The sequence below is a fragment of the Pseudophryne corroboree genome, chromosome 1 (assembly GCF_028390025.1).
Source record: "Pseudophryne corroboree isolate aPseCor3 chromosome 1, aPseCor3.hap2, whole genome shotgun sequence".
Lineage (NCBI taxonomy): Eukaryota > Metazoa > Chordata > Amphibia > Anura > Myobatrachidae > Pseudophryne > Pseudophryne corroboree.
In genome coordinates, this window is record NC_086444.1 from 51,098,186 (window position 1) to 51,117,440 (window position 19,255).

A 19,255-nucleotide genomic window follows, 5' to 3' on the forward strand; every position below is an offset into this window, starting at 1 on the left:
TAGTATACAATTATGGACGGACTGCCACGGTTAGGTGGTATAAAAAAACCACGGTTAGGTGGTATATATTATAATAATAATACAATTATGGATGGACGGACTGCCTGCCGACTGCCGACACAGAGGTAGCCACAGCCGTGAACTACCGCACTGTACACTGGTTGATAAAGAGATAGTAGTATACTCGTAACAACTAGTATGACACTATGACGACGGTATAAAGAATGAAAAAAAAACCACGGTTAGGTGGTATATATTATAATAATAATACAATTATGGATGGACGGACTGCCTGCCGACTGCCGACACAGAGGTAGCCACAGCCGTGAACTACCGCACTGTACACTGGTTGATAAAGAGATAGTAGTATACTCGTAACAACTAGTATGACACTATGACGACGGTATAAAGAATGAAAAAAAAACCACGGTTAGGTGGTATATATTATAATAATAATACAATTATGGATGGACGGACTGCCTGCCGACTGCCGACACAGAGGTAGCCACAGCCGTGAACTACCGCACTGTACACTGGTTGATAAAGAGATAGTAGTATACTCGTAACAATTAGGATGACACTATGACGGTATAAAGAATGAAAAAAAAACCACGGTTAGGTGGTAGGTATATAATAATAAATAATACAATTCTGGTCGGACGGACTGCCTGCCGTGTGCCGACACAGAGGTAGCCACAGCCGTGAACTACCGCACTGTACACTGGTTGATAAAGAGATAGTAGTATACTCGTAACAATTAGGATGACACTATGACGGTATAAAGAATGAAAAAAAAACCACGGTTAGGTGGTAGGTATATAATAATAAATAATACAATTCTGGTCGGACGGACTGCCTGCCGTGTGCCGACACAGAGGTAGCCACAGCCGTGAACTACCGCACTGTACACTGGTTGATAAAGAGATAGTAGTATACTCGTAACAATTAGGATGACACTATGACGGTATAAAGAATGAAAAAAAAACCACGGTTAGGTGGTAGGTATATAATAATAAATAATACAATTCTGGTCGGACGGACTGCCTGCCGTGTGCCGACACAGAGGTAGCCACAGCCGTGAACTACCGCACTGTACACTGGTTGATAAAGAGATAGTAGTATACTCGTAACAATTAGGATGACACTATGACGGTATAAAGAATGAAAAAAAAACCACGGTTAGGTGGTAGGTATATAATAATAAATAATACAATTCTGGTCGGACGGACTGCCTGCCGTGTGCCGACACAGAGGTAGCCACAGCCGTGAACTACCGCACTGTACACTGGTTGATAAAGAGATAGTAGTATACTCGTAACAATTAGGATGACACTATGACGGTATAAAGAATGAAAAAAAAACCACGGTTAGGTGGTAGGTATATAATAATAAATAATACAATTCTGGTCGGACGGACTGCCTGCCGTGTGCCGACACAGAGGTAGCCACAGCCGTGAACTACCGCACTGTACACTGGTTGATAAAGAGATAGTAGTATACTCGTAACAATTAGGATGACACTATGACGGTATAAAGAATGAAAAAAAAACCACGGTTAGGTGGTAGGTATATAATAATAAATAATACAATTCTGGTCGGACGGACTGCCTGCCGTGTGCCGACACAGAGGTAGCCACAGCCGTGAACTACCGCACTGTACACTGGTTGATAAAGAGATAGTAGTATACTCGTAACAATTAGGATGACACTATGACGGTATAAAGAATGAAAAAAAAACCACGGTTAGGTGGTAGGTATATAATAATAAATAATAAAATTCTGGTCGGACGGACTGCCTGCCGTGTGCCGACACAGAGGTAGCCACAGCCGTGAACTACCGCACTGTACACTGGTTGATAAAGAGATAGTAGTATACTCGTAACAATTAGGATGACACTATGACGGTATAAAGAATGAAAAAAAAAACACGGTTAGGTGGTAGGTATATAATAATAAATAATACAATTCTGGTCGGACGGACTGCCTGCCGTGTGCCGACACAGAGGTAGCCACAGCCGTGAACTACCGCACTGTACACTGGTTGATAAAGAGATAGTAGTATACTCGTAACAATTAGGATGACACTATGACGGTATAAAGAATGAAAAAAAAACCACGGTTAGGTGGTAGGTATATAATAATAAATAATACAATTCTGGTCGGACGGACTGCCTGCCGTGTGCCGACACAGAGGTAGCCACAGCCGTGAACTACCGCACTGTACACTGGTTGATAAAGAGATAGTAGTATACTCGTAACAATTAGGATGACACTATGACGGTATAAAGAATGAAAAAAAAACCACGGTTAGGTGGTAGGTATATAATAATAAATAATACAATTCTGGTCGGACGGACTGCCTGCCGTGTGCCGACACAGAGGTAGCCACAGCCGTGAACTACCGCACTGTACACTGGTTGATAAAGAGATAGTAGTATACTCGTAACAATTAGGATGACACTATGACGGTATAAAGAATGAAAAAAAAACCACGGTTAGGTGGTAGGTATATAATAATAAATAATACAATTCTGGTCGGACGGACTGCCTGCCGTGTGCCGACACAGAGGTAGCCACAGCCGTGAACTACCGCACTGTACTGTGTCTGCTGCTAATATAGACTGGTTGATATTTAAAGAGATATTAGTAGTATACAACAATACTATACTGGTGGTCAGGCACTGGTCACCACTCCTGCAGCAAAAGTGTGCACTGTTAATTAATATAATTGTACTCCTGGCTCCTGCTAACAACCTGCAGTGCTCCCCAGTCTCCCCCACAATTAATTATAAGCTTTTAATTTATACATTGATGACTGTGCAGCACACTGGGCTGAGCTGAGTGCACACAGACTGAGTCACACTGTGTGACTGACTGTGCTGTGTATCGTTTTTTTTTTCAGGCAGAGAACGGATATAGCAGAGAGAAGTGAACGGATATATTATATTAAATAAAAGTTAACTAGCAACTGCACTGGTCACTGACTGTGGTAAACTAACTCTGTCTGCGACTCTGCACAATCTCTCTCTATCTAATCTATCTATCTCTATTCTAATGGAGAGGACGCCAGACACGTCCTCTCCCTATCAATCTCAATGCACGAGTGAAAATGGCGGCGACGCGCGGCTCCTTATATAGAATCCGAGTCTCGCGATAGAATCCGAGCCTCGCGAGAATCCGACAGCGTCATGATGACGTTCGGGCGCGCTCGGGTTAACCGAGCAAGGCGGGAAGATCCGAGTCGCTCGGACCCGTGGAAAAAAAAGTGAAGTTCGTGCGGGTTCGGATTCAAAGAAACCGAACCCGCTCATCTCTAGTTCACACTGCACCAAAAACGGCCCAGTATTTTGCCGGGTTGCAGTGCAGTGTGAATGGGTCACTGCTGAATTCCCGGGTCGCCTAACCCGTCAGTTCAACCCGGGAATAAAGAAGAGTTATTCCCGGGTAATTACTGGGTCAGGCGCAGTGTGAACAGGTTACCCGGGACCCGTTCACAGCATAGGGAGAGGCGGCGCTGGAGATGATGTCATCCCGTTCACATCGCTCAGGTCCAATGCCAGATCACACCCGGGAAGGACCACGTATCCAATTCCCGTGTGTGACTTGGCTATGGCAGTGTGAACGGAGTATTAGATTGCAAGAACCCTTCGCTTGACCACTAGGGTGGTCATTCCGAGTTGATTGCTCGCTAGCAGTTTTTAGCAGCCGTGCAAACGCTATGCCGCCGCCCACTGGGAGTGTATTTTAGCTTAGCAGAAGTGCGAACGAAAGGATCGCAGAGCGGCGGCAAAGTTTTTTTGTGCAGTTTCAGAGTAGCTCAATACCTACTCAGCGCTTGCGATGACTTCAGACTGTTCAGTTCCTGTTTTGACGTCACGAACACGCCCTGCGTTCGCCCAGCCACGCCTGCGTTTTCCCTGGCACGACTGTGTTTTTCCTACACTCCCTGAAAACGGTCAGTTGACACCCAGAAACGCCCTCTTCCTGTCAATCACTCTGCGGCCAGCAGTGCGACTGAAGAGCATCGCTAGACCCTGTATAAAACTGCATCGTTCTTTGTAATAGTAAGTCGCGCGTGCGCATTGCGCCGCATACACATGTGCGGAAGTGATGATTTTTTGCCTCATCGCTGCACAGCGAACGAATGCGGCTAGCGATCAACTCGGAATGACCACCTAAGAGCAGTGTATAGAGAACAGGACAATCAGCCTTGTACCATGGGGGTGATTCCGAGTTGTTCACTCGCTAGCTGCTTTTAGCAGCATTGCACACGCTAAGCCGCCGCCCTCTGGGAGTGTATCTTAGCTTAGCAGAATTGCGAACGAAAGATTAGCAGAATTGCGAATAGAAATTTCTTAGCAGTTTCTGAGTAGCTCGGGACTTACTCCTACACTGCGATCAGTTCAGTCAGTTTCGTTCCTGGTTTGACGTCACAAACACACCCAGCGTTCGCCCAGACACTCCCCCGTTTCTTCAGACACTCCCGCATTTTTCCCTGACACGCCTGCGTTTTTCCGCACACTCCCAGAAAACGGCCAGTTTCCGCCCAGAAACACCCACTTCCTGTCAATCACACTACGATCAGCAGAACGATGAAAAAACTTTGTTACGCCGTGAGTAAAATACCAAACTTTTGTGCTGATTTACTTGGCGCAGGCGCACTGCGTTCATTGCGCATGCGCAGTTTGCGACTAATCGCTCTGTAGCGAAAAAAAATAACGAGCGAACAACTCGGAATGACCCCCCCATGTTCTGTCCATCATATTCTCTCATGTGATTGTCATAAGGACTAGCGATCCCTTTTGCATTGAGATGTGATATGGAACGACAATCCTTGTGTGTACATCCTGTACAATGCGTGGTAAGCCAGAAATATACCACAGCAAAATAACAAGGACACATATGGAAAATATACAGGTAAATGAAAAATGATAAATTAAAAACCATTAAATGTAAATAACGGGGAACACATTGCGGTTCCCATAGAGGCATTCAGGAGCTATGGTGTTCTTCTGTGTGTCCTGAAATAAAGCAGGAGATATCTATTATACAGTGGAAATGTATCAAGCAGTGTAAAGAAGAGTGGAGTGGTTGCCCATGGCAACCAGTTTCAAGGTAGCATTTATCAAGTACATTCTATAAAATAACAGGTACAAGCTTTACACTGCGTGAAACCTCTCCCCCACCATATCAGAGATACTGTATCTCCTGCGTGAATTACAGGCCGGCAGAGCACCACGGCTCCTGAAGTTCTCTAGGGGAAAGGCAGTGTGATCCGCACGATATAAATGTAATGTTTTTTTAATGTATTATCTCTAAGTATCTCCCACGTTACAGCTGTAACACATTTCCCTGATACTAAAAGTTCAGAAAGTCTTGTGGAAACAGCAATTTCCTCCTAATTATCTGAATGATAAAACAGCTACTTATTATTCATGTTACAGTACGAGCGACTGTGCAGAACAGATTTTATGATTGCTGATTATTAATTCAGAAAACACTGGAAGGGAAAAGCTTTTAGCGCCGATGCTCAGTTTTCTGGTCAAGTAACACCATCATTAATTGTTGTTTTGTTTTCCATAAAGTTACACACACTGGCCCTCATTCCGAGTTGTTCGCTCGCAAGCTGCTTTTAGCAGCTTTGCACACGCTAAGCCGCCGCCTACTGGGAGTGGAATCTTAGCTTATCAAAATTGCGAACAAAAGATTCCCAATATTGCGAAAAAACTTCTCTGTGCACTTGTGCAGTTTCTGAGTAGCTCGAGACTTACTCTGCCAGTGCGATCAGTTCAGTGCTTGTTGTTCCTGATTTGACGTCACAAACACACCCAGCGTTCGGCCAGACACTCCTCCGTTTCTCCAGCCAGAAACGGTAGCGTTTTTTCAAACACTCCCATGAAACGGCCAGTTTCCGCCCAGAAACACCCACTTCCTGTCAATCACATTACGATCACTAGAACGAAGAAAAAACCTTGTAATGCCGTGAGTAAAATTCCTAACTGCATAGCAAATTTACTTGGCGCAGTTGCAGTGCGAACATTGCCGCCGGCCAGTGAACGGCTCTGTTTGTCAATCAGGCAGAGGCGATCGCTGGGCTGAGATGCCAATAGCATCTCAGGCATGCACATGCGCACTGCGGCGCATACGCAGTTCAGACCTGATCGCCTGCTGTGCGAAAACGCACATCGGTGATCAGGTCTGAATTAGCCCCACTGTGCAGTAAGGATCCTGCTATCAGGGCCATAAAGAGCACGGCCGAGCCCCAGTACTACAGTAGGAGAGCATGGCCTAATGTGAGGAGGTATGAGCTTTTGCGCCCCGCACAGGCAGAGTTCCCACCGCAGCCCCGCACATGCAGAGTGTTCTCAGGCAGAAGCCGCGGTACTGATAGATAAGGGGAGTCTGTGTGGAATAAGGAGGGAGGAGCAGTTAAACATAACCATATAATACATGCCCATCTCCTATATAATAGCCCAGATCTGTGATTTTGTGATTCATTTGGTAACGCTGGGCGGAGTCACAACAGTGGGCGGAGTTAGTCAAATGAGTCACAGATCTGGCCAAATCTATAGGACACTAGGAGCAGCTGCAGAAGCAGATAGTATGGACATGGCACAGGCAGGGGTGCATACCTCCCAGCTTTCACACACACACACACACACACACACACACACACACACACACACACACACAGCGAAAAGGGGGCGTGGCTTCACGGGAGGGCCCCGTTTTCGTCAGTGAGGGGGCATGCCCAGCGCTCTGTGAGCTGCTGGCATGCCCCCAGCCAGTGGCGGATTTAGGGGGGGGGCACCCAGGCACGTGCCCCCCCTGTCATTTAGGATATATTCATAATACAGTAGCTGCATGGGCTGTGGGGACCGCATGCAACCTGCGGTCCCCACAGCCCATGCCGCTACTGTATTATGAATATAGCGTGTCACCAGGAAGCAGGGCTGGCCGGAGCGGAGTAGCGTGGTCACAGCGGCGGATTGGCTCCTATATCCGCGGCTGCGGCGATAAGAGCTTCTGCGCATGCTCAGAAACCCTTTCAAGCCGGAGCCGCGGCAGTGAAGAGAGAGTCTGCTGGCTGCTGCCCTCACCCGTGTATCCGTGTATGTCTGACTTTGCAATGCGTCCTCTCGCTGCTGCAGGGAGAGGACGCATTTGCAAAGTCAGACATACACGGATACTGCACGCTGTGTAAGATGGGACTGTTCTATGATAGGAGGTCAGGGTTTGGATGCCTAGGAGAGCTGCAGGAAAGTTATTCCTGAATCCTCAGTGTCAGTTTGTGTATATCAGTAAGTCAGCATCTGTGTCAACATCTGTTTGTCAATGTATCAGCATCTGTGTGTCAGTGTCTGTGGCAACATCTGTCTGCGTCAGTGTGTCAGCATGTTTCTGTGTGTCAGTGTCAGTGTCTGTCTGTGTTAGCGTCTGTGTGTCAACAGCTGTCTGTCAGCATGTTTCTATGTGTCAGTATCAGCATCTTTCTGTGTGTCTGTGTCAGCAACAGTGCGTCAGTATCTGTGTGAGTGTCAGAACCTGTGTGTCAGCTTCTGTCTGTGTGTGTCAGCCCCCTAGAAAGAGTACCCCCAATCCCCCCCCCCCCCCCCCCACCACCAAATGCAGCACATACACTGTCCACCCCTTTTTTTTATTTTGTAGGCCAATGTCTTTTAATATTTTCCACCTGGGGGCCAATGTATTATTTTTTTTGTGAGGCATACATTATCTTTATTTTTACTGTCCGGGGCCAATGTAGTTTTTTTTCTGTAGTGACCAATGTGTTTTATTGTTTTCTGTAGTGGCTAGTGTGTGGGTTTTTTCTGTGTGTGCCAATATGATTTTTTTTCTTTTTTCGTGTGTGTGTGTGTGTGTGTGTGTGTGTGTGTGTGTGTGTGTGTGTGTGTGTGTGTGTGTGTGTGTGTGTGTGTGTGTGTGTGTGTGTGTGTGTGTGTGTGTGCCCGGACTACTGTGGCTGGGTCCCACCGCTGCCTGTACCTGCTGCGGTCGCTGTCAGTCAGGGCAGCCTGATCATGGCGATGCCCTTGTGTGTGCGGGCGCTGCGGCTCTCCGGGGCTGCCCGGTTTCTGCGCTCTCTCCGTGTGCAGAATCTCCACACCAGCTCCACTCTGGCCTCCAAGGCGCCGGTGTCCACCGCAACGGGCCATGGTCATGACGACCATGAGGATGATATGACCGACTCCTATGCCAGGGTAAGACCCTCACTTATATACCTACTATAGTGTCATTGCCTATATGTGCCATACCCCCTATATCCTATAAACTGTGCCATGTGTACTGAGGTGACTCCCCCTGTATACCTGTCCATACTATTCCTATATACTGTGTGCCCTGTATGAGGTGATACCCCCTATATACGCACTCACTCCGTCCCCTACCAGACCTGTCCCTGCACACTCACCCTATCCCCTACCAGACCTGTGCCTGCACACTCACCCTATCCCCTACCAGACCTGTCCCTGCACACTCACCCTGTCCCTTACCAGACCTGCCCCTGCACACTCACCCTATCCCCGCACACTCACCCTGTCCCCTACCAGACCTGTCCTTGTATACTCACCCTGTCACTCACTAGCCACCAGACCTGTACTCCATGTCCACAGCGTGATAAAAAATGAGGTTGTGGCTCGTTGGTATGGCACTGTGACGTCACAACCCTTGTTATGAGACCACACCCACCTTCCCAGGAGCGTGCGCAAAAATCCCCCCCCCCCCCCCCCCCCCCGCCTTCCCCTGTCATGGTGCCCCCCCTGTCATTTTGTTCTGGATCCGCCCCTGCCCCCAGCGGCTGATTATGAGTCCGGGGGGGCAAAGGGTACTTGAGACAGGGGAGCCCTATCTCATTGCTGTGCCTGCTGTGGGGTTGGGGGCGTGGCCTAATCGCGCTACGCGAGGCCACGCCCCATTATGCAAATTCCGGGATTTTTTTTTTTTATGGAATTTTGGCCCCTCAGCTAGGGCTAAATCCAGAGGAGGTGGTCGCTCCCCCTACACACCCGCACAGGCAGAAGAAAGCAGGGAGACTGCTGCCTCCCTGCAACACCACAGACCTGCCAACACGCAGCAGCGTGTGCTGACTGTAGCACAATGCTGCCGTTGTTGCTGGGGGAGCTTCTGAGCTGGGACAGAGCTACTCGAGCCGGGGGGACCCCTAAAACTGTGGGGCCAACGGTACGCACCGCCTGCCCCCCCTCCCCCCCTTAATCCGGCTCGGCTGCTGGAACCCCCCTTTAATCCGTAACCCCTCTGTCTCCACTATTCACCGCTGCTCTGCTAAGCAGAACAGCGAGTACAGGAGCTTTCCAACTGCCCCCCCCCCCACCGCAGGACACTGCGACCCGCGGGTGGGACAGCGGGACAGACCCCAAAAAATGGGACTGTCCCCGAAAATTGGGACATTTGGGAGGTATGGGGGTGTGTGAGGGGGTATGCCATACTTGACCCCCACATCAGCATACTCAGCAGGGTCTCTCTGGTGGGGAGGAGCGTCACTTTCTGGCACACTCCACGCTTCTTAGCTGTAGTTTTGTGGGTCACCAGCCGCTGTGCACTTTCCGTACTGCCTCTGTTATCTCCAGCCCCGGCAACCCCACCGCTAGCTGCAGCGCTGCCACCCACAGTGAGGTGCGCCCAGCTCCTTCACACACTTTAGACGGCGGGTAGCGCTGCAGAAGTCCGCGCTGCTTGCAGGCTCTGACCCCCTCCTCCCTCCAGCAGCAGCGTCTCCTGGGAGCTGACCAGTCACTTCCAGTCTCCCCTTACCATAGTGCCCAGCAGCCGTGAGGTCCGCGCCACGTGCATGCTATGACCCCCTCCTCCCTCCAGCCGCAGCATCTCCTGGGGGCTAACCAGTCACTCCCAGTCTCACCTTACCACAGTGCCCGGCAGCTGCGCGAGGTCTGCGGTGTGTGACTGAGGAGGGGGGGAGTGATGCGGACGGGCAGAGGAAGCAGTACTACAGCCTAAGAGAGTCAGCCATGCCAAGTCTCCACCAGCAGCAGATCCCAACAGGTTGGAGTGGAACAGCAGCAGCCAGCAGCAGTGACTCCGGTAAGATACATCTGTCTGTCACCACTGTTCTGTCCCTAATACCAATCTCTCCCGTGCCCAGTGTTCTGTCATGTCCCTGTCACCCCTGGCCTTGACCTGCCACCCTTATCCTGGCCCTTTCACCCTTATCCTGGCCCTTTCACCCTTATCCTGGCCCTGTCACCCTTATGCTGGCCCTGCTACCCCTATCCTGGCCCTGTCACCCCTGTGCTTGCCCTGTCAACCCTATACTGGCCCTGTCACCCCTGTCCTGGTCCTGCCGCCCCTACACTGACCCTGTCACCCCTATCCTGTCCCTGTCATTTCTGTCCTGGCCCCGTCGCCCGTGTCCTGGCCCCGTCACCCCTGTCCTGGCCCCGTCACCCCTGTTCTGACCCTGTCACCCCTGTTCTGACCCTGTCACCCCTGTCCTGGCCCAGTCAACCCTGTTCTGACCCTGTCACCCCTGTCCTGGCCCTGTTACTGCATACCCTCCAACTACCTTTTTGGCAGGTACAGTACCCGCAGCACCTCCAGACCTCTCCCCAATGCACCACACCTCCGCACCTTCCCCTCCACCACATGCGGCACTCCACCCCTCCCCCACATGCTGTGCCTCCAGACCCCCTACACCACCCGCGGCTCCCACTCCTCCGCCCCTTCACCGCCCCCAGCAATCTCCAGGCCCCCTCCACCATTCATCCCCCTTATATGTCTCCCCCACACCTGCCCCCCTCCACCCGCAGCATCTGCAGACACCCTCCTCCATCCGCGGTTCCCCCCTCACCCACCCCTCCCCCACCAATGGCACCCCCGCACCTGCCCCTCCACCACCTGCAGCACCTCCGGACCTCCTTCCCCATCCGCCGCAACACCCGTACCTGCCCCTCCCCTACCCATGGCGCCTGCGGACCCCTACCCCACCAGCAGCACTCCCGCCCCTTCCCATCCCACAGCACCTCCGGAACCCTTCACCCATCTGCAACATCCCCACACCAGCCCTTCCCCCACCCTTGGCACCCCTGCCCCTCCCGCACCTTCAGTGCCTCCGGACCCCTCCCTCATCTGCATCCCCCACTCCTCTGCCCCTCCCCCACCCGCAGCACCTCCCAACCCTTCCCCATCCGGGCCCCACCCCCACTTCCGCCCCCCCTCCATCCGCAGCATCTACAGACACCATCCGCTGTACCCCCCGCACCCGCTACATTCTGTACATTGTGGCCTGCAGGTGCTGTTCACGCCGTCGCAAGGGGCTGCGCCTCCTTCACCATCGCACACCCTTTCATTGTGCAATATTTAACCACTAACAAAGGAATGCAGGTGATACTCCATATAACACAAATATTGAACCCCAGAAAGGCATGCAAGGGTTAAGGGGGCGTAGCCCCTTGCGACGGTGTGAAGAGCGCCCGTAGGGCGCGATGAAGCACCTAGTATAATATATGCAATGTAGCAGTAGTGCAACCTGGGGGCTATAGAGGTTAGAAATCCTATAAAAACAACCATGTTGGGAATGTGTGTGCAGTTTTGTGGGCCAGCAGAGTACTGTACACACCAGCGGTCATTGGGGGTCATTCCGAGTTGATCGCTAGCTACCGTTGTTCGCTGCATAGCGATCGGTGAAAAAAACGGCTAATCTGCGCATGCGTATGCACCACAATGTGCACGCGCGCCGTACAGGTACGAAGTCCTTGTGGTTTTGCACTGGTTCTAGCTTCGATTCCAATCGCACAGCCGATCGCAAGGAGATTGACAGGAAGTGGGAGTTTCTGGGTGGCAACAGACCGTTTTCTGGGAGTGTTTGGAAAAACGCAGGCGTGGCCGGGCACTTGCTGGGCGGGTATCTGGCATCATTACCGCGTCACTTGTCGCAGCAATCATCGCACAGAATAAGTAACTAAAGGGCTGGTCTTGTTCTGCACAAAAATGTGTGTGCTGCCGCGTGGCTGAACAAGCGTTCGCACTTCTGCAAAGCGAAAATACACTCCCCCGTGGACAGCGACTATGCGTTTGCACGGCTGCTAAAAGTAGATAGCGAGCGATCAACTCTGAATGAGGGCCATTGTCTAGCTTATAACCAGTCAGGTAACTTAGCCAGGCTTTGAGATTTATCTGTGGCAGTCAATGTGCAGCCGTACTCACTGTTACATTGGTTAGTTCAGTGGTGGAGTGGGGGTGCGGACAGCTCACCAGCCGGTGACTATCCTCTCATAAGGTAGAGGTGCACGGTTCAGGAACAGCGGTTATAGTGGGGTGAAGTCGCAGGTCTCGGGAGCTAAAACTATGTAGTACGTCCTCAACCATGTCACTCATATACAGTGGCAAGATGGCACCACGCATGCGCACATACAGTATTGGCGGACACAATGAAGTTTCCCTAGAGGAGCCATTTTTTTGGAGACTTCTCTTCTTTCAAGCCATATATTGGCCATGCTGTGATTGGTTGATTTTTTATTTATTTTTTTGCCATTAATCAGTTTACTTCTTATATGGCGGCAATAATGAAGGCACGTCACAACTGTTTTGGGGGCTTGATTGCGGCTGCATCTGCAATCCCGTATCCAATTGTAATGTCATACCCTCCAACATTTTACACATAAAAATCGGTACAAATTAGAAAATGGGGCGTGGTCACGGATAAAGGGGTTGTGGCCACGCCCCTTTTCCTATACTTTCAATGGAAGTTTGGAAAGCCAAAAATCGGTACAGACCTTAAAAAAACGGTACTGTACCTGGAGGGTATGCAATGTTTGTAGCGTCTTGCTTCCTGTATCCATGGAGGATGACCGTAGGGTTACACAGAACTTTGATCTGCAACAGGTGCTGCGTCTCTATACAAATCCCGGCAGCTGCAACATTTGCATATTTTTGCGCAACTGCTGCATACAAATTTGCATTTGTGACGGTATTAGCATATATGACCCTATATTGTTACATTGACATGCAGACAACCCACTGGTCCTGTAGTCATACATGTATTGTCTTTTTATTTTTTTTAGAGATCACTACAATTATTTACGTTAAGGTGAATGTTATTGCCACACTAAGGGGTATATTCAATTAGTGCCGAAAATCGTCACTAATTCGACCTGTATGTATTCAATAGCAGGCGTTTTCGTCCGTTTTTTAATCCATTTCCGCCTATGCCATTTCCGGAGGTTTTCTTTTTTTTGTCAAATCGGCATGGGCGAAAACGGATCCAAAAACTGTCGAAAACACCCGCAGATTCTACAAAATACATGAATTGGCTGCAAATTTGCCGATCCACGTGGTTTTTGCCAGTGCAGATTTTTCGACAAGTCGAAAAAACGTCACAGGCATTGAATAAGTCAAATGTAAATTCGACCTAAAAACGGCGAAGCTTGCAGTCGAAAAAACTACACTAATTGAATACCCCCCTAAATTGTTTCCTGACTGACTTCCATTACTTTATTCAGTTGTTTTTATATGTTTTAGGTACAAAGGATTTAAAGGAAACTGTGCTGTATCATTCATCGACCAGTTTAAGGCCTTGCACCAATGCAACAAATACTGCGAAATACTGGGCTTAAAATCCCTAAGGCCTAGCAATCCAAAACTGAAGAGGCAAAATTCAGGGAAAGAGAAAGCCCAGCCAATCCCAAGCACCTCTCGGAAAGGTCGCCACAACACGAAGGCGAAAAACAAGACATAACGAGAACTGTCCTGTACCCTGAGACTTTGCCTTTTCCTGCAGGACCTACTGGCACTGGCGAGTTGTAACAAAGTGACAAGGACGCATACAAATCAGTTATACAGTAGCTGCGTGGATGTAGTGCTGCCTGCTATCCTGTTATAATTATCATTATTGATGTTACACACTAATCAGGGGCATATTTAGGAGAAGAGAAAATGTAATAAGGATTGCTGCGCCCTCTACAGGGTGGACTGAGAACAGCACCTGTATGGTAATACTAGTCCTGATATTGATGCATTGCTGTGATAATCAAGAGCTGCTGAACGCAAGGCAAAAATGCCACCAGGAATTTTAATTGCATAGTGCGCTATTCAAGGGTTATGCAGAGAATCACGTATGCATGTACATGAGCATTTTACAGCCAAACACCTAACGAGGTAAATATTTAGCAGAACTGTTTTCAAGTCATTATTGAGAAAAGCAGAATGACCTATCTACCGTCCAGTATGATGCCGTACAGTGACACGTTATATCTCCTGGTGATTCTCTCCTGCTGTCTGCAGTTCTGGACACCAGATGTGGCTAGAGTGCTGGTCATTCCTTTATACACGGTTCCTCAGAACAGCATAGAATGTCCAGCGCTCAATATCTCAGTAGGTTTCTGCTGTAGACCTGGTGAATGGAACCATTGTACGAATGTTAAGGGTTGATGTATCAAACAACCAATCAGCATCAAGGTAGCATTTATCAAGTACACCCTATAAAATGATAGGTAGATTGGTTGATGTGGGCAACTTCCCTACTCTTCCCCTTCTCGTTTGATTCCTGGGGTAGTGAAAGGGACATAGGTGATGCAATTTGCTGACATGTTTTACATTTTATATTTGTGAGTCTATTTATTCATTAGTTGTATTTCAATTCTTCTGCATGTTATTTATCCAAATTGAGCACATTGTCTGTTCCATGATGAAATCCAGGTTATCACCCACTGAAGTAATTGCTGCAAAGCTGTAACGTTTCCCCAGAATGCCATGTTTAGGACATTTAAATAATTGACCACCCGTTATCACCATGTTTGTACAACTCACAAGAGCAAAATAGTGAAACCACAAAAAATATATTAATTATCCTTAATATATTATTAAGATCGTTAATCTACAGCATAATTGAATGTTTGTGAGGAAAACACTATTCTGTTTATGGCAAAGTTTGGAAACAATTGTCTTTTGCAAAGAATTGTCTGCAACAAAGGGCGTATGTATAATTGTTTAACATTAAGCCAAATTATGGAAACCTTTACAAATTCACCTGTGGATCCATTTGCCTATTGCTTTAACTCAAAGGAAATTTGCATCAAATAATGCAAGTATTTATTTATTAATTAACATTTACTTATATAGTTCTAGCATATTCCATTGTGATTTACAATAGTAAGGTCAATATTTCGCCCTTTCACATTGTATACTAGGCAGTAAAATATGTTCGGGATACTGGGAAAATAGTGATGAGCGGGTTCGGTTTTACTCGGTTTTACTCGGTTCTCAAACGGCATCTTATTGGCTATCCAAAACACGTGACATCCGTGAGCCAATAAGATGCCGTTTTGAGAACCGAGTAAAACCGAGTAAAACCGAACCCGCTCATCAGTGGAAAATAAATGGTCAATTTCTGTAACGTTGGAAGAAATGGACAATTTATACCATTTCTATACTGTATTCAGATCCTGGCTAATCCACCCATGCATCCCCTGTTAGGCAGGACCCCCCAACCAAATCTTTAGGCCATCCCCCAATTCACTAGGCCACACCTTAATGAATTGTTGGCATCTAGAGAGCTGATTATAAATAGTAAGAGAGTTGTGAGAGATTAACTGCAAAAACAATGAGGCTCATTTATCAACAAACTATAAAACACGTGAATGATAAAACTCGTTGCTTATGATAAATAGTTCTCAAGCCAATCAGCTCCTAGCAGTCATGTGTTCAGCTCCTGTCATGTGTCTGAAAAATGACAATTGAGAGCTGATTGGCTGGGGCACCATTTATCATATGCAACAAGTTTTATCATTCACAACGAGCTTTTTCAATCGTTGATAAATGGGCCCCAATGTGTTTCTCATTATTGCATGATAGGATGCAGTGTGGACGTTCGGTGTGAGAAAACCCACAGGACAGTGTTAATGTTATGTCTGTCTATTTTTATTTCCATTCACGTATAAAAAAAACAAAAACAATCAAAAAGCATGCTTGCGTCAAGTGTCTTATCTCTTTCTTGTATAGTTACTATGGGGCAGATGTATTAAGCCTGGAGAAGGCAATGATAAAGCAGTGATAAATGGAAGGTGATAACACACCAGCCAATCAGCTCCAATATGTAAATTGACAGTTAGGAGCTGATTGGCTGGTGCGTTATCACCTTCCACTTATCACTGCTTTATCACTTCTCCAGACTTAATACATCTGCCCCTATATGTGTTATGCAATGTACTGCACAGTGCACGATGGCTGTACAAAACGGCATTGGCTAACCGCTCATGCAACCAACATGTCACCTCTGCTATGAAAAGGGTTTACTGAAAGTTTTAAATTCAAAGTTCAATGTATTATACTTTAATTTTTTTACCATAGCGCCGCTGAGTGGTGAATTTAAGAGTGAAATAAAATCGCTGATAATATTCAACCGCACGCTAATTATAAGGGCACAGTTTGGCTCCGCCCACCTGTTGTTTTACTTTGTGTGAGATTAGTGAGCTCAAAAATAAGCACGATGAAAGGTCAGAAGAGTAACTGGGTGCATGTGGGAATCATACATTATCCATTCTCTTGGCTCTAATTACTGGCCTTGGGACACTGAGTCGGGTACTGAGGGGAACATTAATTGCCCCGAACATGCATATTTTTCAGTTGTTGTTTTTTTTTTTTTTAAATGCCACCTGGGCATCTGAGTGATTATTAGCTGCCCCGTCAACACTGGCCGACTGGTGATTGTAGTCTTGCCAATTGCCCGGCCAGATAGGTGTCAAACAGCGCATGTGTAAGTCGGTTTATTGGCTCATGCGTGCGCACTTGGACTGGAAAACTCAATTCATTTTGCAGATACAATAAAAATTTAAAATGGAAATAAGTAAAACATTTGGGGAAAGAAAATAAATATTTTTTTTAAAAATGCAGAATTTTAATGATATAGCATGTTTTGTTATAAGTGCACCCCAGCTGCCATGATGGAGCAATAAGGACAGAAGTCGGTATTAGTGCTTTCCATAATAAATCGGCTGCCCCGTGCTTTGCATTAGGAATCATTGCCACACACCCCCCGTGAAGACTGTGGGGTAGAATTACTACAACGCTGTTTATCAAAGTCTTTGGCATCACGACTGTGAAGATACCAACATCAGAGGGGATAAGTATTTCTACCCCCTCTTCCCTACCCTAACCCTTGGGGGGGTGGCTATTGCCCTTACCCTTGGGGGGTGGCAGCTATGGTTAACTACCCCCCTAGTAACTAACCCTCCTCCCCCAAGCCCTAACCCTGAACCAGAGCTGGCCCTAACCAATATGATGCCCTAGGCAAGATTTTGGCTGGTGCCTCCTGACACCGCCTCTGACCCTGCATCATCACTCCTCACCTATAGCAGTCCTCATTTTGGTGCTCCTACCCCCTATAGTTTAAATAGGAACAGTGCGCACAGCCCAAAAAGGGGTGTGTTCTTGCTGGGAAGGGGCATGGCCACACAATAGTACCCCCAATTCAAATTACGCCACACAGTAGTGCAACTTTATTCACATTTATCATGCAACGGTGTCCCTTCTTCAAGTTACATCACACAGTAGTATCACTTTACCTTATATATGTTACTCCTCATAGTAGTGCCCCTTATTCACATTACATCACACTGAATTGCTCCTTATTCACATTAAACCACACTATATTGCTCTTTATTCACATTAGACCACACAGTAGTGCCTTTTCTATACACTATGCCACACAGTAGAGCAGCTTATACACATAAAGCCACACTTTAGTAATGCTTGTATAGGCATAATAGCACACAGTAATGCCCCTTACACATATGACACACATTAATTTCCTTATAAACATCATGCGCTTTACACATTATGTCAACTTTTATTAATGCCCTTATACACATAATGTCCCTTACACATATGCTGCACATTTTTAGTGCACTTATACACATAACACACAGTGTACCTTACACATATGCCGCACATTATTAGTGCCCTTATCGACCTAATGATGCACATAATATCTCTTACACATATGCCGCACATTATTAATGCATTAATGCACATGACACACATAATGCCCCTTACACATATGCCGAACACTACTGCACAACCAACCCACATGCATACAGCACTCACATGCTAACACTGTGACCTCTGCCTCTGCTGCAGATGTGTCCTCATACATCTTGCCTTAACTTAATATGCCATGCAGCAGAAGATGCCTGGCGTGAATCAGCTGACAGTTCTGCTAACGTTGTGCGCCTTTTTTGACGCAAATGCATCTTATTTGCATTACTATGTGGCTAGGATGCACAAGCAGCTTCTGATTAAAATGATATGCTGCATGCCTATATTCTGTGTGTGGCTGTATCTGTATACGAAATGCTACGTTACAGTGATTTCAAGTAATACAATGTTACGTAGCATTTAGTAGGCAGATACAGCCACAGTCGCACACAGAATATAGGCATGCTGCATATCATTTTAATTAGCAGAAGCTGATTATGCCCCTGGGCATACCAAATGCCCTAGGCAATTGCCTAGTTTGCCTATGCCTAGGGCCAGCTCTGCCCTGAACCCCGATACTCACCTTTGGCATCCCGGCTGTCGTGATCTGGCACCGGTCTTCTGAGCGGCAGGGTCGGACTAGCCCACAGGGGTACCAGGGAAACCACCGGTAGGCCCCACTGCCTGAGGGCCCACTCCTTCCTCTAGGGATCATGTTCCAGACTGTGCACTTGTATTATACATGGTAGATATGTTGCATTACACTGCACAAGACTATTGTGTATTTCAAGCCTCTGTGGAGGCTAGCCACACCCCCTTTGTAGGCTGGCCACACCCCTAAGTATGGGCCCCTATAGCATTACCCTGGTGGGCCCTTCATGCCCCAGTCCGACACTGCTGAGCGGTGTCAGGATTCTGGCGTTGATCACATGAAAAAAAACTATTAAAAGACAATAATCAAGCACTAATAAGAAGGGGAATAAATACAAAATCCTGCCGGTTGGGATGCTGGCGGTCACATGACTGTGAAGATACTGACAGCGAAGGGGGTAAGTATTATTACCGCCCCCCGTCCCCTGCACTAACCCTTGGGGGGGTGGCGGCTATGTTTATCTGGAGGCTACGGCTAACCCTTGGAGGGTGGTGGATAGGGATAACCACTCTCCCTAGTACCTAACTCCCTCCCCCCCAGGGCCCTAACCTTGAACCAGAATACTCACCTTTGGCATCAATGCTGTCATGTTCCAGCGCCGGTCTTATGAGGGGTGCCAGAATTCCGCCGTCGATCACA

At 47.7% G+C, this 19,255-nt stretch overlaps 1 protein-coding gene across 1 annotated transcript in view; it reads left to right on the forward strand.

Annotated features, from left to right (window-relative positions):
• Positions 1 to 15,951, forward strand: part of ALPK2 (alpha kinase 2) — a 199,705-nt gene extending 183,754 nt beyond the window's left edge. The window contains exon 11 of the mRNA XM_063959467.1: positions 13,513 to 15,951. Within this exon, the coding sequence (XP_063815537.1) occupies positions 13,513 to 13,729 (217 nt within the window). The 3' untranslated portion in view covers positions 13,730 to 15,951. The remainder of the gene's footprint in view (positions 1 to 13,512) is intronic.
• Positions 15,952 to 19,255: the final 3,304 nt, after the last annotated feature.